Source organism: Solanum lycopersicum, chromosome 9, assembly GCF_036512215.1.
Source record: "Solanum lycopersicum chromosome 9, SLM_r2.1".
Taxonomy (NCBI): domain Eukaryota; kingdom Viridiplantae; phylum Streptophyta; class Magnoliopsida; order Solanales; family Solanaceae; genus Solanum; species Solanum lycopersicum.
The window spans coordinates 16,601,037-16,625,228 of NC_090808.1; the positions used below are offsets into that span (position 1 = coordinate 16,601,037).

The 24,192-nt window shown below is 35.1% G+C and overlaps 1 protein-coding gene across 1 annotated transcript; it reads right to left on the bottom strand.

The window, feature by feature from the left end:
• Positions 1–2,525: 2,525 nt before the first annotated feature.
• Positions 2,526–10,690, bottom strand: LOC101251711 (bifunctional bis(5'-adenosyl)-triphosphatase/adenylylsulfatase FHIT). The gene is made up of 5 exons (XM_019215702.3): positions 10,382–10,690; positions 10,183–10,293; positions 3,272–3,418; positions 2,900–2,998; positions 2,526–2,821 (listed from the first exon to the last, which is right to left on the bottom strand). Exons 1-5 carry the CDS (start codon positions 10,499–10,501, stop codon positions 2,705–2,707), a joined length of 594 nt encoding a protein of 197 aa, XP_019071247.1. The 5' UTR covers positions 10,502–10,690; the 3' UTR covers positions 2,526–2,704.
• Between the last annotated feature and the right edge of the window lie 13,502 nt (positions 10,691–24,192).

The following is a 24,192-nucleotide window of genomic DNA, read 5'->3' on the forward strand; positions in this document are numbered from 1 at the left end:
GCCAACTAGAAACGGAGAAATTGTCTGAAGCATTGAGGTTAAACAATTAGGCATGACATTCCATTGAACCAAGCATAGATTTGAACATTAAGAGATGCGCTGAAGCAGCATTGCAACCAATGGTGGACATTGGGTATTGGCATTCAGCCGATGCAATGAAAGTGAAATACGAAAGCTCGAGGGAAAACTCGTACTTTGTGGTGAAAGTGTTTCCTTTTGAAGATTCTAAGTAAAGAATGATCATATGTGTAATTAGGTACTATTATCGTCTATTTTATTGTAGTAGAAAATAGACATTATAGAAGTTCTTACTTGCCCAAGAAGATAACTTAAATTTGTACATCTTCAAGGTTGGATTCGACTTTGGTTACGGATTATGCAAGAAATTGAGTTTTCTTTACGAGTATAATCTCTATTTCTCCATTTATGAGTAGTTAAACTTCTAGCTAAGGGTGGGTGTGCAAGATGTGTGTGTAAAACTTAATAAGTAGTGATTCAGGAAGTGTTTGGTATGAATGAAAACATTTTATAGAAAATATTTTTCAATTTTTTCATTTTTGGTTGGTTTAAATATTTTTCAAATCAACTCAAGTTCCTCAAATTTAAGAAAAAGGATTTTCCTTCAAATATTAAGGAAAACATTTCAAAAACTCTAGTTCATCCTTCAATATTTTTTCCTTACCTTATCCCGTAAACCCGACCTTTCTCATCCCATAATTTTTTTTAAAAAAAAATGTTATTTTCCAAATTTTAAATATTTTTTTATCCCTGAGCTCAAATCAGCCCCCCTCCCAAAACAAAAAAAAAATAAAAAAAATTAAATATTATCTTTTGAATTTTTTTTAAACATTTTAACATGTTCTTTACCTAACCCAACACCTACCACCCTTACCCCCTCCGCCCACAAAAAATATTGTTTTGGTTAAATATTTACGCAACCCCAAACAAGCCAACTTCCATAAAAAAAAAAAAAACTCTTTTTGAAAAATATTTCAAAAATTTAAAATTTTTCATTTTTATGTCACACCAGCCCCTACCCCCCCCCCCCCCAACCAATCCACCACTCCCCTCTCCCGTAAAAAATTTAAAGAATTATTTTTATAAAATATTTCAAATTTTAAAATTTTTGATTTTTACGCCACCCCAACCCCAGCCATCCGCCAACCAATTTTTTTAAAAAAAATAATTCAATTTTATAACCGGGTCAAAAGTTATTTTTTTCTAAAGAGTATTTTCTAGTTCAAGCCAAAAATAAAAGATATTTTCTGAAGATATTTTTCGTTCACCAACCAAACATTTCCAGAAGATATTTTCTACTCACTAACCAAACATGAGAAAATTAATTGAATATACACTTAGTTTTCAAGAAAACCTTTTCATGTAAAACATTTTTCTTCATACCAAACACACCCTAAATAGTTCTAAACACAATTATTATGTATATATTTGTTGTTGTCTTAAAGTTTTGAACTAAAAATTAATGATTGCAAACATTGATTGAACTCTAACACTACTTTGATTTGAGAAAGCAAAATATAGTTAGGTAAGACTTCATTAGTGATGACTTAAGAAATTTGTCATAGGTTCATGCTAGAGATAGTGTAATTTGATTTTATTTCTCATTTAAGGGCAGAGTTAGAGACCAAATGCTATCTATGTATTGACTAATTTGAAATTGCCTAATCATTGCCTATTTTGTTGAAACTTCATTATAATGCATACACCCCTAGTCGTCTTCATCTTGTTAAAACTCGTTCGTGTTGATTTCATGCAATTGATACCTGAAATTGAAGTAATTTAGTGGTTCCAAATCCCCCCACCCACCCACCCACCCACCCCAATATTTTGTATTTGTCTAAGATAACATGATATTAGTTTAATTTGAGTTGACAAATCAATTGAAGCGTAATCATCTCTATTTGTCCTTGTGGTTCAACCCCACCCTCAAATGTTACATATTGTTTTTGCATATCTATGCCTTATATGCGAGGTATAGTTGAGCATTATTAATACTATTTATTCATTAAAGTAGTTTTGAGTGAGACAAGTCTTTTGCGACCAATTCTAAGAAACAACAACACTTGTGTCAAAATTTGCCAACACTAACTACTGGTTAAATAATTTGGAAAAAAAAGGGGATATAACTTAAATAGCAGGTTGAAAAGTAGCTAGTGAATAATTCCTAGGTCACTTTTCAAAGATCATGTACATTTCAGTAGGTTGTAACATCTTTCCTGATAATAAAGCAGAGGAAGACATTGTAGCGTCGCCTGTCCACGAACTCATATTTAGCTATCCTAACTCCAAAGTAGGATTTGGGTTTAGGTTAAAACCCTGAAAATTCCCTCAACTCATATTTTTGCTATGAATTGAAGGTTCAATTGTCCAGTGTGGGCACAGCCGATATACCAAAGGTGATAAACTCTCACCCCCTTCAAATTATATGCTAGCTGTCAATGTAAACAGTAGTGGTACATAGTAGCCACCCTAATAGTAATAATAGCCAAAAGCTATGAGAAAGGTGATTCATCCAAACAAAAGAATTTGAGTATAGAAGAAAACAGCAACAGCTTCAATTATATCACATATAGTTTATAAGGAATCCACAACAGATTAACAAAGCACTTGCCCAACAGTTAAGACTCTAAGAGAGTAATAATGAGATGATGTAAGCCCAATCACAAGAAAAGTTTCATCTGCTTCTTCAATGGAAAAGTTTTCTATATTCATCTGCCTCTTCAGCCATCTCCTCAATGCTTCTGTCTTTCCTTTCCTTGTCCAAATCAAGTGACTGCTTCATCTCTTTCTCCTTCACGTCCAACTGCATCAACAATACAAAAGAATTAATATAATTTATGTTTCAAATCCACCCAATCAGTAGCACAATTTTGAATCTTACAGCATCATAAATCTCATCATTCTTTTCAAAATCGCCACTTTTCCGTGGGATGATGTGAATATGAACATGCGGAACTGTCTGTCCTGCCTGGGGTCCATCCTGAGATATTAACAGAAATAAATAACTTAGCACCAGCTTCCCAAGCAGAGGAATAGGCCAAAAAAACAAAATTCAAGGAGTATGCACAATTCAAACACACTTAAAATGCACCTATCCATTTTATATCAACATTGATGTATAGAAAACTTTATAAATGTCAAATTCTGCATTTACATGCCTTTTCGAAAATTTCAGCATATCAGAATCCTAGTATTTTTTGAGAACATACAATAACATTATGGTTTAAGGATAAAAACAAAAAAGCCTACTTACTTGGATTGCAAATGTAAGAGAAGACGCCTTGTGGTATGACTCAAGTTGCTTGCCAACTTTTTGTGCTGTAAGCCACAAGTCGCTAGTCTCATCAGTAGTAAGCTCAGCAAAGCGTTTTACTTCACGCCTTGGGCAGACAAGCACATGTACATTTTGTTAAGTAGACCAAATATGACGGTTGTAACCATAGCAAAGTTTTAAGATTGGAGATAACTGAGGGTCTAACCATATTAGCAAAATGTTTAGAAGAATGCCACCTCGTACTACAGGTCAGAGGTTAGAAAAGAAAAAAACAAGAATGCGAGCTTTTTAAGAAACAAGTATGATGTAGAGTATTCTGTGTGCAAAAGCCAAATAAAGCACAAAACAGAACCCAATACATTGGTGGGAGAAAATTAAAATTACAGATATTTCAAAAGATTGGAACAAACATCATTTCCAACAGAGAACAATTTGTTCATAACTGTCTATTCATAATTCAAGAAATATGAACCTAATAATGTTGGTCTTTGAAAAGTTTATTAACTGCATTTGGAGGATGAGTCTATGAGAGCAATCAAATAAGCTACAGTAATGGGAGCCAACTCCTCCGTATTGCAGACTTTTTACATAAATTAGTTTATAATCAGACAAAACATATCCTTAAAAATTAACAAAGCATGTTTAATTCATATATGTCCAGAGGATATCACAGGTAGTTTTTTTGGATGTCTTTTCTGCATCTACTTAGGAAAGTAGCACAACCAGAAGAACCAAGTGATAAAGGAGTGAACCAAGGGAAAATACAACTGCCAACAAATTTTGATCAAACATGGGAGTTAGAGAGATGAAGATGTTATTTCAATCAATTGCTCAACAGAAATCACGAGGAGAAATGGCATATTTTGATGCATAAATCCTTATTTAGGTCTGCAAAAGTAAAGGATACCATGAAAAATATGAGAGATAGAAAAGTATGTTTTCCACATGGTATCCTGTCGAGTAGCTTGGCAAACGAGGCTATTTAATGTTATACTAACATCTGAGACGAGTCAAACAGGTGAAAAAAGTACTTTGTTTCGAACATATACAAATACAAAAGAGAGATTCGAAGTCTTGCAAACCAATGTGGTATTAGGTGTATGATCACATCATGAAGCTTTGGAAAAGAGTGATTGACCATAGATTTAGGGAAACTACAAAGATGATGGATAACCAATTTGCATGGTAGATTTATAACAACGTTCATAGTTATGCTAAAAAGATTGGACGAAATTTATAGAGATAGAAAACAGGATCTCCATAAGATATTCATTAAACTAGAGATGGAGAAGCCATCTAATACAAGTGTGAAGAAATGACCTTTAGTTGGTCCCTGAGAAAGAAAGTAATTCATATCAAATACACACAACTCAAAAAAAGGATATATGAAAGAGTGTTTAAAAGGAATGGGACAGTAAGAGAAGCTAAGGAGATATGGAGGAGATATAGAGGAGTTTCCATTAAGGGTGGATTTATACAAAGGATCTACACTGAACACATTCTTGTTTACCTTGTTATGAGAGAGCTAATCAATATTCAATAGAATATAGGATGAGGTTACATGGTGCATGCTCTTTACAAATGATATAGTATAGATTGATGAAACTAGAGAAGAGTTGATGAAAAGTTGGTGATGTGGAAAAGTAATATAGAAAGTAAGAGTTCCTGAATAAGTAGAACGAAAACAACATCGAAGCAGTGTAAGCATCTTCATAAAGAATATAAAGGCGAAGTCGAGAAAATTACATTACAATTTCAAAAGAGAAGAATGTAGGTGATTTGAGATTAAACAGGATTATAGTGTCTAAGTGAAGACAATTCAAATATTTAGGTTAATATTTTAGGAGAATAGCTCGATAGATTAAATGTAAAGGAAGCCTGGTGCACTAAATCTCCGGCTATGCACGGGGTCAGGAGAAGGCCGAACCGCAAGGGTCTATCATATGCAGCCTTAACCTGCATTTCTGCAAGAAGCTGTTTCCACGACTTGAAACCGTGATCTACTGGTGACATGGCAACAACTTTACCAATTTCTCCAAGGCTTTCCTTCCCAGATAAACTAAATGTAACATATGACATTTAAAACTGATGTTTGAAAGAGAGGAGTGCTAAGGAATCACTTAGAGATGATAAACATAATTAGATGAAAGCAACTACTATAGAATGGTTGTAAAGTAGTAATTTTGCACAAGAGAGAATTCTGGGCCCTAAAGCTCAATACATTCATAAGATGCGAATATTCAGATGGATGTGCAATATACAACATTGGAAAAGATTAGAAATGACAAAACAGAAGAAAAAATACGCTTCATTATTCTTCTTACATTTACATAGGGAGTGGTTTTTTCAGAGGTCATTATATAATGGTTGTGACATGCATCCATGCAACGATAAGTGTGAGACTTGAAAGTTACTACTCCCTACGTTTCACAAAGAATGACCTGGTTTGACTTGACACGGAGTTTAAGAGTAAAAAGAAGATTTTTTTATCTTGTGGTCATAAATTAAAGTTAGGTTAAATGTACGAAATTGACCTTTGATCTTGTGGTCTTAAACATGCCACGTGGAAAGCTAATTCTAAAATGTTTACCCAAAAAAAGAAAAAGGTCATTCTTTTTTAAACAGACTAAAAAAGAAAGGAGGTTATTCTTTTTTAAACGGAGGGAGTAACTTTTTTATTTTAAGAGAAGACCTTTATTTGAATACAAAAAAAAAAAACCTTAATTTGCCTCAAATGAAAAATAATATAAGGCTTCAATATAAGAAACAGGGCACATGAGAATACGGAGTTGACACATTTACTGTATGATGATGATACAATAGAGTTTAATGAAGCAAAACAAGAACAATTATGCTATTTAAGGTTGAGGCTTGTTCTGGACTCGAGGTTACTTGAGAAAAAGAAATATCTTTCCTCCGAAAGATGTTAAACAGATACAAACACTAACAAACATCTTGAGGTTCAAGGTACAGAAGCTACGAACACTTTATCTAGGCATGCCATTGGGGGCAAACCATAAAGCCATTACTATTTGGGATAGAATTTATTGAGAAGACAAAGAGGAAGTTGGCACTTTGGAAGTCTCAATACCTTTCATTGGGAGGTAGTCACTTTAATAAAGTGCTAGATTCCTTATCAACTTATATGATGTCCTTTTTCCCTATACCTGGTGAGGTGATCAAAGTTCTAGATGCTTTGAGAAGGAATTTCCACTGGCAAAAAAAAATTAGCAGTTTCCATTTAGTAAAATGGGCAAAAGTTCAACAAGGGAAGAATTATGGGGGTATGGGAGTAAGGAAGCTCATGTTACTGAACAAAAGTCTGCTAAGCAAGTGGCTATGGAGGTACAACCAAGAGGAGCATGCACTACGGAAAAAGGTGATGCAACACAAATTCAGCGAAGAAGGGGAATGGTGTTCAAGTGAAGTAACAACCACTTATGGATTTGGAATTTGGAGGACTATCAGAAGCTTTTAGCCGGCTCTAGAAGTTGATACAAAAGTTAAAGTTGGGAGGGGAGATAAGGTTTTATTCTGAAAAAATGACTGGACTGGTCAAGGATCTCTTCAAAGTTTGTTTCATGGACTTCATTCTATCAATGTGCATCCCGATAACAAAATCAGTGAGTTGTGGTCTCAACAAGGGTGGAATTTGGTATTTAGAATGTTGTTAAATGACTGGGAGATAGAAGGGGTAATTGAACTATTGGATATGTAGAAGGCTTTCTGGACATTAACTTGGAAACAAACAGTCTATTATGGAGACAACACCCAGATGGAAGAGTCGTTGTCAACAGATTGTACATGTGGGGTCAATCAGAATAACAGGGCCATGGAGCTATTTGGAAGAGTGTGGCTCCCACTAAAGTGAAGTGTTTTGTCTAGCTGGTAGCTAGGAGAGCCTGTTTGACTCATGAAGCATTGCAAAAGGGCATCAACATCGACTCTAGATGCTTACTATGCAAAGAGGAGCCGGAAACCAACAAATATTTATTTTTGCATTGCAAAGTAACAAGAAGTATGGGCTTTATTCTTCGGTTTAGCTATCCTAAACTGGTGAATGCCAGAACGCACATTAGATTCATTGAGTTGTTGGATCATAAAGGGGGCAGCAAGAGTCAAAAGAAGTGGTGGAGGACAGTACCTTCTTGTATCTGGAGGAATATTTGGAAGGAAAGGAATCAGATGAGTTTTAAAGGAACGAATGCTCGGTACAGAAGATTAAATGGAAAGTAATTACTTCCTTAGGTTTTTGGTGTAAAGAACAAAATATAGAAGAGGAAACCCAATTAGTTGATTACGTAGATTCTTTGTAAGTATTTATGTTTGTTTCTTCTTCTCCTTATTTTCTCTCTTCTCTGTTAATACTTTTTGGAGGTGACCAGCTTAGCCCTTAATGCTGAGGAATACATGTTACCCATTTCAAAATAAGTAGTACTTAGAACAGAATAAAATGGACAAAAAAAGAACGGACTAGATGATAAGGGTTCAATTGAGCATAGTTGATACACTAACTGACCGATTGAGAGTGCCACCATTTAAAAGAATGTTGGACTTTCTAAACTGATCTCAGAGGCATATTTTATTTGCACATACACACCCACATATGTGTCTTGCGTTTAAAAGAAATATATAAGCATAGGGTGAATGAACAGAAACATACTAAAAGTAAAGTGAGGAGATAAACAAGTGCCACATTCAGAATCTTCCTCGGTATCATCACAACTGACTATATTCACAAAAAGAGATATTTAAAATGAATCTCCATCAACCAATCAATTACAGAATGCACAAGGATATGACCTGCATGAAAAGAAAAGAGAGCTCAATCGTTGATATTCATGCAAGAACTGGAAATGATGACACAAGTATAAAGCTTTTGTCTTCCAGATACATAAGAAATATGAATAAATACCCAATGTACAATGTCCTAGCAGAAGGATATACAAACGACAGAAGTATGAATTGAAAAAGGAAGTAGCAAAAGGAACACACTGAGCATAACAAGAATCTGTTGTTGGTGTTTGTTTATACAAATTGTTCAGAGAAAATTTTATATAAAAATAGCAGAATCAAAATAATTTTGATAGATTCCACATCCTAAGAAGTTTGGTTCTGACAAATTACCAGATCAGCACAGTAGAAGTGTTGTAAGTGAGACCTTAGTCTAGACCTACATTGCTCAGACTCTTTAAAATTGTCGATGGCTGGGTGCCGGATCCTTCAGAAATAGTGCATTTTGGAGGATCTGATAGTGGTGCTGCAACAATTTTTGGAGTCCGAGCAACGTAGGTCTAGACTAGCAGCTAACTTACAGTAATAGCATCAAAGCACTACCAATTGTCTTATGCCTAAGTCATTATAGTGTTCATTTTCCTAGTATGATGTTGGCTATTTGCTTTCACTAAAAAAAAAAGAAAAAGTGGTCCAGCAGTTAGTATTCATGCTTGAAGTATGAGGCATTGAATGTGTCTAGGGTTGAATAAGCAAAACCCAATAAACATGCAGTCACTGTGCTACAACTTTGTTAATTATGCAGTCCATTTGATTGTCACCAGGCATAAAGGGTATTTGACTAAGCCTATAAGTTGTTCAAACTAACTTATAGGCACTTTTAGCTTATTTACACATTTGGTAAACACCAAAGTACTTTTTAATCAAGATAAACACCAAAGTACTTATAAGTCAAAAATCAGCCAAAGTCATAAGTTGGTCATCCCAACTTATGGTTAGACTCAGAATATCTTTTCCAAAACAAACCTCCTAACTTCCTCTTCACTCGATATTTGTTTTATCCTTAATATTTTTTCTAATTCTCAACATATCTTTCACAAAACAGAACTTCCAGCTTCCTCATCACTGGCATTCGTCATTCCTCTTTCGGTCTTTTTTTTCTGACCGTGGTGTTCGGGCCAGCTTTCCCGCACCTCGACTAGATCCACGGGATACCTGCCAACTTCCAACTTCCACCAGCAACATATTTTTTCAATGACTGTAGTGTTTGGTCCAACTTTTGTGTGCCTCGACTAAATCCACGGGATACCTGTCATCTCCCACCAGCAACTAATACCAGGTGACTCTATCAACGAAGGCTAAGCAAATGGGAAGAATCACCTAGTGTTCTTTTGTCTCTACTGAGTTTTGAGACTGAGACCTCAAAGGTCTCAACCACTTCATTGACCACTAGGCCACACCCTTGGTGCATCCGTCGTTCCTCTTTTTCCTTACAAACATACTTTAAAATTTAATTTTTTTTACGGAAGTTTTAATGGTATTTTAGTCATTAAAAAAAAAGAACAACTTATCAACACTTATTTTACTAAACTCATCAACCGCATATTAGCAATTTCTTATGTTGCTCAGACTCTCCAAAATTTTTACTGCACCCGTGTTGGATTCATCAAAATGCACTAGTTTTGGAGTACCCAACATGCACCATTCAACATTTTTGAAGAGTCTAAGCACCATAGCCGGTTTAAACACATAAGTACTTATATATAAAATAAGTTTCATTACTTAACAATGACTTTTAGCACTTACAACCTATCATGTATTTACATTCAGCTAATCCTGATAGGCTCGTAATGATGAAAATTATTCTTGTGTCATCTAAATGATTGTTGTTAATTGTTATGTATTGTTGGTGATCAATGCATAAAGCCTCTTAGCCTCATAGTTTTAGAATGATGTTAATTGAAAAATACATGTCCTATCACAACTAAAGCAGCACTACGGATTTGTCCTTTTGGGGGAAAAATCAATAATTTTTAGTGAATAACTGTTTGGTATGACAGCTCAAAAATTCATCCCATAGGTGGAAGTTGATCAAGTTTTGGGTAAAAAAAAAGTAAAGGAACAAATTAAAAAAAAAAAAAACAAGAAATCCAAATACCAGGAAGAAGGGGGCGGAGGTTGACCAAGGCATAAGAGAAATGAGTGGAATAAAAGACTTCTTTATTGTGAATCTTGTATGGCCCAAACATATAAGAAGCTGTCTCCATCTGGGTTCCAATTATAAGCGAACAAAAAAGACGTGTGAAATCAATGAATCGAACAAGATTTCAGTAAAGAGAGAGAGGAGAGAGAAACCTTAGACTGGGAGTGACTGCTGCTTGAAGAGGAGATTCGCGCTAAGGAAAATAGATGATTATTCGCCTTAAAATGAAATTGAAGGAAATTTGACAATGGAGTCGCGTTATGCTTCAACATTTCTAGGTCTCGTTTCTATTTTATTCGCCTTTTCTTCATATTAATTATTCATTTTTATTCTATTCCTCAAAACTCGCTCATCATTATTTCTTCCTTTTATTTTATTTCTTAAATTACATAACTAATAGAGATAATTGTATAAACTAAGAAACTTATAATATAATATAAATATAATAGTCCTTTGATTTATCTGTATTTCATAACAACTCATTGTCCGTCCCTCTCTCCCTCTTATTCTAGCAGCCACTCTCCCTCTCTCGCTCGCTTCCTGTCGCTCGTCTGTCGCTTTATTTAATAGAATTGTATATATTGTTTTTCTAATTGTATAAAATGAGAGAAAAATCTATAAACGCATGCAAATACCTATATTTTTATTTTATACACTTATAATTATACAATATAAATATTTTCCTGCCCAAGTCTCTTTTGACTTTCTCTTTATATACAAATTCAAATTGTATATAATTTCTCTCTTTCTCGTTTTATACAATTCGATTCAATTGTATATTCCCTTCATAAGTCTCTTTTTGTCTTTCTCTCTTTCTCGTTTTATACAAATTCAAAAATGTATATAATTTCTCTCTTTCTCGTTTATACAATTCAATTCTGCCTTTCACGCTTTCTCGTTTTATACAATTCAAATTGTATATAAATTCTCTCTTTCTCATTTCATACAATTCGTTTTATACAATTCGCTTCAATTGTATATGTATAGCGAATTATACATATATAAGTTTGCTATGAAACACAATTATTTATATTTTGCTATAACATTTAAATATGAATTTTATGTTTACTATATGTGAAAGTTGCCCCTAACTAATACATGCCTTCATTACATTTTTTAATCTCCTAAAATTAGAAATTTGACATTGTCACATATATTAAGAATTAAAAATTCTTACTCTTTAATGAATTTTATGTTTTACATATTTTTAAGTATAAAATTTAATTTTTATATCATCAAATTTTCAATGTTGAATGATTTTTTGTAAATTACTATATTATCATTTTCTTTATTATGTTTGTCACGCCCCGAGCTACCCCCAAGACCCAGACACAGAACCTAGGACCACAAGTGATCCCAAGCTAACCCCGCGGGCATGATCATGAGCATACTAAAGATAATAAGTTGCTGCGGAGGCTAAATCATACTTAAAATGAAATGTTGGGGAATACCCATATTTTATAACTGAGATATTCGAAAACAATGAGTTTAATATAAAAGAAATATAAACTCAATACTAAGCTGAATCTAACTATGTCTAAAAATAGCCTCTAAACTAGACTAGAAATACTGGAACAAGCCCCAGCTAAATCTAGCAAAAACTAAAACTAAATGACTAAAGACTGAAATGAAACTCATGACTGTTGTCCCCGGAGAATGAGGATTCACCACTGAATCTGCTGAACTGGAGATTGGAAAATCGATCTATGCGTGATCTGGATGCTGAGAACCTGAACCTACATCATGAGAAGATGTAGCGCACGTATGCGTCAGTACTTGAAAGGTACTGAGCATGTAGGATAGAGTACAACTGAAATAAAACATAACTGAACAAGCACAAAAACAAGTATAATAATCTGAACGTGATGTGTTGATTTCTGAGCAAACTGGATGCAATGACCAATTTATAACATCCTGAAACTGAATAACAAATATACTGATAAATGGTCAATGCAGAGAGTCTGACTGAACTGTGGGAGCTACTTATAACCGATAATAAAATCACATGAGCTAAATGTCGAGTCCGATGTATACACCCCATCGAGAGGACTCAATATACCCTGCCAAAGTTATAAAGGCATGCTGGCGTGATCACTAAACTGATTTCCCACAGAGGGGACTTACAACCTACTCGGCTAGTAGTTCAGGGACTATTGGGTACGCTAAACCTTAGTCCAACTCGGTATTATGCTACTCCCAATGAATTCTGTAAACTAACTAATTATATCTGAATTTTTGTAAATACTTGATAGCTCAAAACTGAACATGCAAATTGAGAATGCAACAATTAATCTGGTAATTATGCATTTATAACTGAGGCATGTAAATCTGAAGTGTCTGAAATATATGACATAGCATGTGTAATTCAAGAACTAAAGAAATACAAAGCTAGGATTCTGAAATTCATGCGATAATCTGAGTAATAACATGATAATCTGATTTGGAACATATATTTAATAAATTCATGAAGTTATATCAATGTTCTAGAAACCCTAGGCTTAATCATGATAAGAGAATCAAGAACTGACTGAAATTAAGGACCCAATGGGTGAAAGGAACCCACTAGTGAAATTCCACAAACCTGGTGATGAAATCCACGGAAAAATACTGAAGTTTCGGGGTTGAAACTACTGGAGCTTGTGGCGTTCTTGAAATAGGGTTCTTGAGATTTATTCTCCTCTCTTGATTCTTATTTTCTACGTTTTGATTTAATGATTTGACTTGGATATGTTTTAATTATTTTCTAGGCATAAACTGACTAAAATCTGATTATTTTGGGGTCAAAACGATGTATAGGGTTTAAGTAGAGTAGGAAAGGTCAAAAAGACCCCTGGGAAGGTTGCTGTCGAGCCTCACGACAGCCAGGACTAACGGTACGTCGTGCGCCCGACGCCCCGTTCGACAAGCCTTTACTAAAATGGGCATAACTTTTTACTCAGAGGTTTGATTTTAGCAATGTCGGTGGATATGGAAAGATAATTCAATTATCTATCTGTGGGTAGGTGATGGGAGACCTAAATTATTTTTTACTAAGAGTTATGATCATTTTAAGTTGAACCAAATGCATTTCTCCTTAACTGGCTGCAAATTTTCCACCTACGAACCATGCTGGTCATCCATAGCTCTTTTCAGAGTGTGGTTGAAGGGAGTCTTGATCGACGGTCACGGACAACGGACCGTAAGTCCGTCCTTCGTCCAAGACTTAACCAATTTTTCTAGGCTGAAATTTTTGGGAGTTTCTAATCCTATCAACGGTTGTGCAGGACGGACCGTGGTTCAGGCTACAGTCCGTTGATGCCACTGTTTCTAGCAACTGCAGATTTTTCTGAAAACTAATTTTTGGTCTGTTTTGGCTATGGGGTGTTACATTATCTCCCCCTTGGGAATATTCGTCCTCGAATAAAGACTAAACTAGCTGAAGTGGAGGGAGAGAGATGCAAACCCCACTACTAAACGCTGAGAACGGAGTTCTGAGTACATGTAGTTATGCCAAAAATGAAAGTACAAACTGAGGGAACATGATTCTAAAACAAAATTTATGCATGAATGAATGTACAAATGAAGAGGAAATATTACTTCAAGCTCGAGTGGAATCGGAAGGAAAAAGGTAAGGATACTTGACTTTCATAGTTGCTTCTGCTTCCCAAGTAGCTCCCTCTACGGACTGACTCCTCCACAAAACCTTGACTGAAGCGACTTCTTTGTTTCTCAATTTTCTAACCTGACGGTCAAGAATCTCAACTGGTACATCCTCATAAGAAAGACTATATTTCACCGCCACACTCTTTAATGGTACTATAGAGGCTGGATCACCCACGCACTTCTTCAAGAGTGAGATGTGGAAGACCAGATGCACTGTTGCTAATTTTGCTGGCAACTCTAACTCACATGCCACCTTGCCAACCCTTTTCAAGATCTTGTAAGGGCCTACATATCTAGGACTGAGCTTCCCTTTCTTTCCCAATCTCATCACCCCTTTCATAGGTGAGACTTTTAGAAAAAACCAATCATCAACTTGGAACTCTAGTTTCTTTCTCCTTACATCTGCATAAGATTTCTGACGACTTTGGTTTGTCTTAAGTCTATCTCTACTAAGTTGCACTTTCTCCATAGCATAAAGGAATGAATCTGGACCTATCAAACCTGCCCCACCTACTTCAAACCAACCGACAGGAGATCTACATCTACGTCCATATAAAGCCTCATAAGGGGACATCTAAATGCTGGAATGGTAGCCATTATTGTAGGCAAACTCAATAAGAGGAAGGTGATCATCCCAACTACCTTTGAAATCGATCACACAAGCTCTCTACATATCCTCTAAGGTCTGAATGGTACGCTTTGTCTGCCCATCCGTCTGTGGATGAAATGTTGTACTAAGGTTAACTTGAGTACCAAGACCTTTTTTAAATACTTTCAGAAATGAGAGGTAAACTGAGGACCTCTATTTGAGATGATAGACAAAGGAACCCCATGCAACCTCACAATTTCAGTAAGGTAAAGCTTGGCATAGTCCTCTACCGAATATGTAGTCTTGACCACCAAAAAGCGAGAAGACTTAGTCATCCTATCAACTATCACCCAAATTGAGTCATGTTATCTGCGAGTACGAGGTAACCCTGTGATTAAATCAATATTGATCACATCCCACTTCCAAGTAGGAATATCGATCTCTTGAGTCATACGTCCTGGTTTCTAATGTTCTACCTTGACTTGCTGGCAATTCGGGCACTTACACACAATGTTTTCTATATCCCTCTTTATGTCATTCCACCAATAGACTTCCTGGAGATCGCAGTACATCTTAGTGGCACCTAGATGAATAGAATACCTAAAGTTATGAGCTTCTGCAAGAATATGCTGCTTCAACTCTCCCACATCAGGAACACACAATCTACCTTGGTAGCGAAGTAAACCATCTTCCCCTTGGGAGAAAACCACCACTCTCTAATTGTTGACTTCACCCTTTAGTTCAAGCAAGATCGGATCACTCTTTTGCTTTTCCTTAACCTCCACTACCAAAGACGATTCTTCCCCATTCTGAACTGTTACACCGCTGTCTGATATGCTCATAAGGCAAACTCCTAAGCAAGCAAGCCTGTGAACATCCTTCACTAGCTCCTTTCTTTTTTCCTCAACATAGGCTACACTACCCATAGATAATCTACTAAGAGCATCGGCAACTATATTGGCCTTTCCAGGATGATAACGCACACTCATATCATAATCCTTAAGGAACTCAAGCCATCTCCTCTGGCAAAGATTCAACTCTTTCTGGGTGAACACATACTGAAGGCTCTTATGATCGGTTAACACATCTACATGAACACCATACAAGTAGTGTCTCCATATCTTGAGTGCAAACACCACTGCTGCAAGCTCAAGGTCATGAGTTGGATAGTTCTTCTCATGCACCTTAAGCTTTCTAGAGGCATAAGATATAACCTTATCTCTTTGCATCAACACACAACCAAGGCCAACTCTGGATGCATCACAATAGATCACATAACCATATGAACCCTCTGGTAGAGTCAAGACAGGAGCTGTAGTCAATCTAGTTTTCAATTCTGTGAAGCTTTTCTCATAGTCATCTGACCATTGGAACTTGACCATCTTCTGAGTCAACCTAGTCAATAGTGAGGCTATAGATGAAAATCCTTCCACGAACCTTCTGTAATAACCTGCTAGACCTAAGAAACTTCTGATATTTGTAGCAGAGGTAGGTCTGGGGCATTGTTTCACTGCTTCTATCTTTTGTGAATCTACGCGAATCCCTTCGCTCGATACAATGTGACCAAGGAAAGCAACGGATTACAACCAAAACCCATATTTACTAAACTTAGCGAATAAATGGCGATCTTTGAGAGTATGCAAAACAACTCCCAAATGACTTGCATGTTCTTCCTCAAACCTAGTGTAAATGAGGATATCATCAATTAAGACAATAACGAACAAGTGTAAGTACTGTTTGAACACTCTGTTCATCAAATCCATGAAAGCTGCAGGAGCATTGGTTAGTCCAAACGACATAACTACAAATTCATAATGACCATGCAAAGTTATGAAGGCTGTTTTCAAAATGTCAATATCTCTGACTCTAAGCTGATGATAACCCGATCTGAGGTCTATCTTTAAGAAATGACTAGCACCCTGAAGTTGGCCAAACAAGTCATCAATCATGGGGATGGGATACTTATTCTTGATTGTGACCTTGTTCAACTGTCTATAGTCAATGCACATACTGAGAGAACCATAATTCTTCTTTACGAACAATACTCGTGCACGCCATAGTGAAATACTAGGTATGATAAAACCCTTATCTAGAAGGTCTTTCAACTACTCTTTCAATTCCTTAAGCTTTGTTGTAGCCCTTATGTAAGGAGGAATAGAAATAAGCTGGTATCTGGAAGGAGATCAATTCCAAAGTCGATTACCTTTTTGGGAGGGACTCCGGGAAGATCTTCTAGAAATTCAAAAACTACTGGAACTGACTCAAGAGTTGGGTTTCAAGTCTAGAATCATTAACCCAAACTAGATGATAGAGATAACCCTTAGATATCATCTTTCTGGCCTTAAGGTAAGAAATAAATCGACTAATAGGCGCTAGGATTTTACCCTTCCATTCTAAGATTGGTTCGTCTGGAAACTAAAAACGAACAATCCTAGTTCTACAATTGACTGAGGCATAACATGAGTGTAACCAATCCATGCCTAGAATTACATCGAAGTCTACCATTTCTAACTCTACTAGATTTGCTGAGGTGACTTTCTGAGAGATTGTGACAGGGCAAATTTCGTATACCCGTCTAGTTATAGGTGGGTCACCGACTAGAGTAGAGACTGAGAAAAGTTCTGAGAGAGTTTCTGGAATGACATTGAATTGGACCGCTATACTGAGTTACAAAAGGCAAAGTCATCTCTGTTGTCTTTCTACTGAACCATATGTAAGTCATATCCTTGAGTTTGTAGGATGCCAATCTCACCTATCACTACTAGTTACTGACATCACACAAAATATTTTCTTGACTTCATAAATGAACTTCTGTGGGTCCTTACCAACATGCGACCCTAAAAACTTAGACGGATTCATGCTAACAAAATCACAAACTTTGGCTGCCATTGATCGATCAATTCTATTAGTAGGAACTAGAACTTGCTGATTGTTCTGGTTGGTCATATTCTTGACCAAAAGCTGAATTGGCTTTCTAAAATTCTGCATTTGAACTTCCTTATCTGGTACTAGAGGAAATGTGTTAGCATTACGTGCATTAGCATTCCATGTGTATGCTCTCCGAGAAGGCATGATCTTAAGCGCTCAACGTCGAGTTAGAATGGAATTAGATCATACCTTACGCATGATAAGAGTAACAAGAACATACAATTTTTTCCTAAAACACTTCATAACCTCCCTTTCATTAGATATGGTGCACACTTCACACCCATGAAAAGGAATATACTTAGAGCGGCTTTTCCGGACAACCTTGGACTCTTGAACCTAGTGCTCTGATACAAGGTTTTTGCACGCCCCGAGCTACCCCTGAGACACGAACACGGAACCTAGGACCACAAGTGATCCCAAGCTAACCCCGCTGGCATGATCATGAGCATACTAAAGATAATAAACTATTGCGGAAGCTAAATCATACTTAAAATGAAAAGATGGGGAATACCCATATTCTATAACTGAGATATTTGAAAACAATGAGTTTAATACAAAAGAAATATTAACTCAATACTAAGCTGAATCTAACAATGGCTGAAAATAGCCTCTAAACTAGACTAGAAATACTGGAACAAGCCCCCAGCTAAATCTAGCAAAAACTAAAACTAAATGTCTAAAGACTGAAATGAAACTCATGACTGTTGTCCTCGGAGAATGAGGACTCACCACTGAATCTGCTGAACTGGAGATTGGGAAATCGATCTATGCGTGATCTGGATGCTGAGAACCTGAACCTACATCACGAGAAGATGTAGCGCACGTATGCGTTAGTACTTGAAAGGTACTGAGCATGTAGGATAGAGTACAACTGAAATAAAACATAACTGCACAAGCACAAAAACAAGTATAATAATCTGAACGTGATGTGTTACTTTCTGAGCTAACTGGATGCAATGACCAATTTATAACATGCTGAAACTGAATATTGAATATACTGATAAATGGTCAATGCATAGAGTCTGACTGAACTGTGGGAGCTACTAATAACCGATAATAAAACCACATGAGCTAAACGTGGAGTCCGATGTATACGCCCCATCGAGAGGACCCAATATACCCAATCAAAGGTATAAAGGCATGCTTGCGTGATTACTAAACTGATTTCTCATAGAGGGGACTTACAACCTACTCGGCTAGTAGTTCAGGGACTATTGAGTATGCTAAACCCTAGTCCAAATCGAAATTATGCTACTCCCAATGAATTCTATAAACTAACTGATTATATCTGAATTTCTGTAAATATTTGATAGCTCAAAAGTGAACATGCAAACTGATAATGCAACAATTAATTTGATAATTATGCATTTATAACTGAGGCATGTATATCTGAAGTGTCTAAAATATATGACCTAGCATGTGTAATTCAAGAACTAAAAAAATACAAAACTAGAGTTCTGAAATTCATGCGATAATCTGAGTAATAACATGATAATTTGATTTAGAACATATATTTAATAAATTCATTAAGTTATATCAAAGTTCTAGAAACCCTAGTTTTAATCATAATAAGAGAATCAAGAACAGACTGAAACTAAGGACCCAATGGGTGAAAGGAACTCACTAGTGAAATCCCACATATCTGGTGATGAAATCCACGGAAAATACTTAAGTTTCGGGGCTGAAACTGCTGGAGCTTGTGGCGTTCTAGAACTAGGGTTCTTGAGCTTTGTTCTCTTCTCTTGCTTCTGATTTTCTAAGTTTTGATTTAATGATTTGACTTTGATATGTTTTAATTATGTTTCTAGACTTAAACTGAATAAAATTTGATGATTTAGGGTCAAAACGATGTAACATAGGGTTTAAGCAGAGTGGGAAAGGTCAAAAAGACCCCTGCGAAGGTTGCTATCGGGCCTAAACCCTAATGGGAGACCTAATTCATTTTTTTGCTAAGAGTTATGATCATTTTAAGTTGACCCTAATGCATTTCCCCTTAACTGGCTGCAAATTTTTTACCTAAGGTCATACCTATGGACCGTAGATTCACCTATGAACCATGATGCTAATCTATAGCTCTTGTTAGAGAGTGGTTGAAGGGAGTCTTGATTGACGCTCACGAACTTCCGACCTTCGTTTGACCTACGACCATAAGTCCATGCGTCGTCCAAGACTTAACCAATTTTTCTAGGCTGAAATTTTTGGGAGTTTCTCATCCCATCGACGGTTGTGCAGGACGGACCGTGGTTCAAGCTACGGTCCGTTGATGCCACCGTTTGTAGCACCTGCAGATTTTTCTGAAAAACTAATTTTTGGTCTGTTTTGGCTACGGGGTGTTACAATGTTTGTGTTTTTACATTCATAATATAATATACTTAATTTGATAATTTATTTATTATTTATTCTTTAGCTAGTAATAACTAGTTTTTCTTGTTCATTCATGTTAATGTTTATTGACACCATTAAATATGTTGTGATAAATTTATCATGTGAATGATATTAGTCCCTCGTATTGTCAAATGGGTGTTCTTTGATTATACTAGAGCTAGTAAATCATAAAAAGATCTCATTAAGTTTTTAAAAACTTTTTAAATCATGTTTTAAAAGTTAAAAATATTTTTAAATACATTATTTTTGACAAAAAAATGAATAACTAAAGAATAATGAACAAACCAAGTCATATGTTTGTTATTCTAAAGGGCACCGGCTGGACAAAATTATAGAAGATAAAAACAATTACAAGTAATTAGGAGAATCAAAAAAGGTTACAAATAGCACTGGTTATAATAGTGGTGACTCTCCAATTTTTTCTTATATTAAGTATTAACAAAGAATAGAAAAGTAGTAATTGAAACATAACTTTTTTGAATAAAGAATGTGAAAGGTTAAAAACAATATGTAAAAACAATAACAAACACGTGACTTGGTTTTATCATTATTCTTTAGTTGTTCTGTTTTTGTCAAAAAAAATATATTTTAAAAGGATGAACTTGCGGAGAAAATAATAAAATGTGTCACTTAAGTTTTGTTTTTGGTGACACTTTGACCCAATTTAAAATGTAATTAAATAAATTTCGGACCAAATTACCATTTTTAAAACTTTATAATCTTTATAGAATACAAAAAAAGAACTTCATTTTCAACTTTTATAATTTTATCCCAACCACTTTTGGAAAAAAAGTAAAAGAAAATAGAATTTTCTCTTCTTCTTCTCTCCAACGTTATTCTCTTCTTCTTCTTCCTCAGAAAATTCGACTATCAACAAATATTCTCCTTGTTATATTCCTCCTCATTTCTGCCTGTCGATCTCTCTTTCTGAGTTGAAAATCGTGTCTAACTTAAAATAAGTAAGTCATTATTTAGAAAGATTTTACATTTTTCAAACAATACATTCATGATACTAAATTATTTTTCTTTGATTAATGAACAAGAAGCTAGTCTATAAATGTGAAAATTGAATACTGGTCGAAGGGTACCAATTATTTATTGTTTTTGAAAGAAAATCAACAAACTTTAAACAAAAAGCGCAATTTTGAGAAACTGTATATGTATTGTTGTTGTTCAATGAAAACATTTTTTTTGTTATTTTTGTTATGCTTTTTGTGACCATTTTGTTCATATGATTTCAGAAATATCGTCTTGTTCAACTATGACTTCATTTGTTGAAAGATGTGTCGTATGTTTCAACATATTAGTGATATGTTGGAAAATATTCCAACATAGTTGTCATATGTTAGAACATGTCACCTATGTGTTAGAGAATTAAAATGGTCATCTATAGTAACATGTAACCCATATATTGAAACTGAATCTTCTATATCAACAGATGATCCATTTTCGTCAACAAAAGATACATTTGTGGCAACAAAATGTCCATCTATGTCAACATAGGTATAAATAAATTGCGCATAAAGCTACATATATGACAACAACTCAATATTTTGTTGTTGTTGCTTCCTCTTCTAGCATCAAATGCTCTTCTTGTCGATGCAAAGAATGGGAGTAGCAACATGATTGTTTTTTTAGCCACGTTAAATAACTCACTAATATTTGTAAAAAAATGACTTATAATATTGATGTCCACACATTCAAGAAGATCTCACAACCTTTGAAGTGTAGGAGGTTGAAAAATCTATTTTTCAATCATCATCTATAATTAGTAAAAGAAAAAAATATCAACAACTAATGTTCTAGTATATTCCTCAACCCCAAAGGCAAGGAGAAAGAGAAGGAGAAAGAAGAGCAACAGAGAAACGAAAAGAGAAAAAGAAAGAGAAGAAAGTCGACAGTTGTGATGTAAAGCAACATTATCCATTTGAAGGTTTTAATATTGTGGACGAGGTCCCAACTGGACTAATGTCATCCTTCTCGCAATAGATAACGAGGGTTTTTACAAGCATCATACAAAAAAATAAAGTCGTTCAACTATTATTAGTATTTCTTCTTGATGTCCACTAAATAATTATGTTTAATGTTTTTACAATTACATAAGAAATAAAGATGATCGCTACTTAGTCAATTGCTCAAAACTTCAATTCAAACAACTTGATTTTGTAGTTGCATTTCCAAAGAAAAGGATTGGTTCTACATAATTTCTCAACACAATAGGTGTTGGACTGGTGAGCTAAATATATGCCCACTTATGTTTTGATCAAGATGTGAATGCATACAAAAAATTTAAACAAAAATACACTTGTCGATGTATCTGTGCAACATGTGGATGAAATTTTGAACTATTTGACGAAGAAACCGAAGCAACTTAGTTATTCTAAATATTGATATACCACTGTTAATTATTTTTTAAAACATACATTGCCAATGCTAGTGTTGTTCCTGAAAATGAGGATAAAATTGCTGACACTATCAAAGGGTCTAGTATACATGTTGGACTGCCTTGGAACCTTACATATGAGGTTTATGTCCCTGCAAGTTATAGTGGGGAGTTTCGTTAGGTCTTTGTTGTCGTTATATTGAAGGAACGGTCCATAAAGGTGTATGATTTGATGTCCATGTAATACCTCAAAGTTTTTTAAGGTAAGACCCGAACCATTATTCATTTGTGAATAAAATCATACTGGTGATTCTTAAATTTTTCATATGTGTAATGTCAATTCTTTGGTGTGGAAATGATTTTCGATATCAATTAAGGTCACTTTGAGTTGAAAGTTTCCTAACCGATTAACTTTTGATATAAGATTAGACTTGGGTCATATCCAAATGACCAAATATCCTAGAATATAAAGAGTTACATGTCCCCTAAATTATCGAATTTGTTACATATAAATCTTCTTTCTAATGCCACCGATTTCTCAACAATATGAGTTTTGAGTAAAAAGTTATGACTATTTTAGTAATCTGCTACACCGTAGTAACGAATTAGCCGATGAGAAATCATTTAAAAGGTTCACTTTTTGTTTTCTTATCTTTAAGAAATCCATACACAAATTTTTTGGCTAATTAAAGGCCTAAAACAGTCAGATTTCGATCTCTTAATCTGCCATTCTCTTCTCTTTAAACCCTAAGGAAAAACCCTAACGAAAAATAAAAGTAGAAGATTTCTTTCAAGATTATTTCATTCATGAACTTTCCATGGTCATATATTGTTGGGATTGGATCTAGTTCTTGAAGAATTCATGATTGAACCCTTTTGCCTAAACCTATCTATGAATTGAACTTGTAGATAATTAGGGTTTTTATAATTGATTATGTTATTGTTTAATTCACTATATTATGATGATGGTAAGTGAATCATTTGTTAATTGTATTTTATTGAGGGTAAGATCTTGAAGAATGTCTTGGAAGTTATTTGGTAAGACTTCTATGATTATGTGTTCTTTACTTCAATAATGATGGTGTATTCTTGATTATGTTGTTCAATTGAAGTATTCTATGTGATTAGACTAAGAAGATGATGATATTATGATTACGATGAAATGTCTTGACTATGTTTATTGTGAGATCATGTTAACGTTAGAATGATTGAAGGTTGAATGTGAACCATTTCTGTGCCTTACTATGATATGTTGATCTCACAAATAGAGGGTTGTTATGAAAGGACATTCTGTTTCAATAACTAATGACCTAATGATATTATATACAAGGGGTTAGTCTCCTATGGCCTATATTAACCGATGATGAATAAGAATGACTTAAAGGACATTTCAAAAAGGAACTTTAGCTTAGCACCAAGTGAACTTGACTATGAGATATGTTGACTCCCCATAGAATGGAGATTCACCAAATGTGCTCATGAGATGATGTATCCAATTGCTAATGGGAATGTAGAGGGTTAAAGACATATCTCCTAGTTCGTTTAACTATGTTTCCTCCATAGGAATACTAGCTAGTGGATCCACATAGAATGCTATGATAATGTTTTGGTCCTACCTTGGCAAGTAGGCCACCTTCATTTGGTGTAGGGTTTTATGACACCGGATTTCATGTTTTACTTACATGGTCTATTGTCGGTTAAGGCGATTGTTTCAAAAAGTAAAATTCAAAGTAATAATGTGAACACTAACTAAGGTGACTTAAGGGATTCTACTTAGTGTAGGTAGGGGTACGGGTCTCTACTTATACATTGCACGAGTTTGCATTGTGGGAAGTCTTAGGAGGTTATTCTTATGTACTAATTATATGAATGTAATGTATATGATAACATTACATGTTGATGATCCAATATTCTTATGTGCTTGGTTTTCTTGCTTTTGTGGGGTTACGGGGCATCATATAGGCATTGCATGTGTAGTCTTGGGAAGGGATGGTGAGTAAGGGTCTTATATATATATGTGAGATACTATGAAATCT

What these genes read in the sequence shown, in the direction of transcription:
- LOC101251711 (XM_019215702.3), bottom strand. Translation starts at nt 10,501, where the DNA reads ATGTTGAAGCATAACGCGACTCCATTGTCAAATTTCCTTCAATTTCAT. An exon ending in CTCTTACATTTGCAATCCAA is followed by an intron (nt 2,999 to 3,271) that starts GTAAGTAGGCTT and finishes TTAATATCTCAG; the next exon opens with GATGGACCCCAGGCAGGACA. An exon ending in ATGATGAGATTTATGATGCT is followed by an intron (nt 2,822 to 2,899) that starts GTAAGATTCAAA and finishes TTGTTGATGCAG; the next exon opens with TTGGACGTGAAGGAGAAAGA.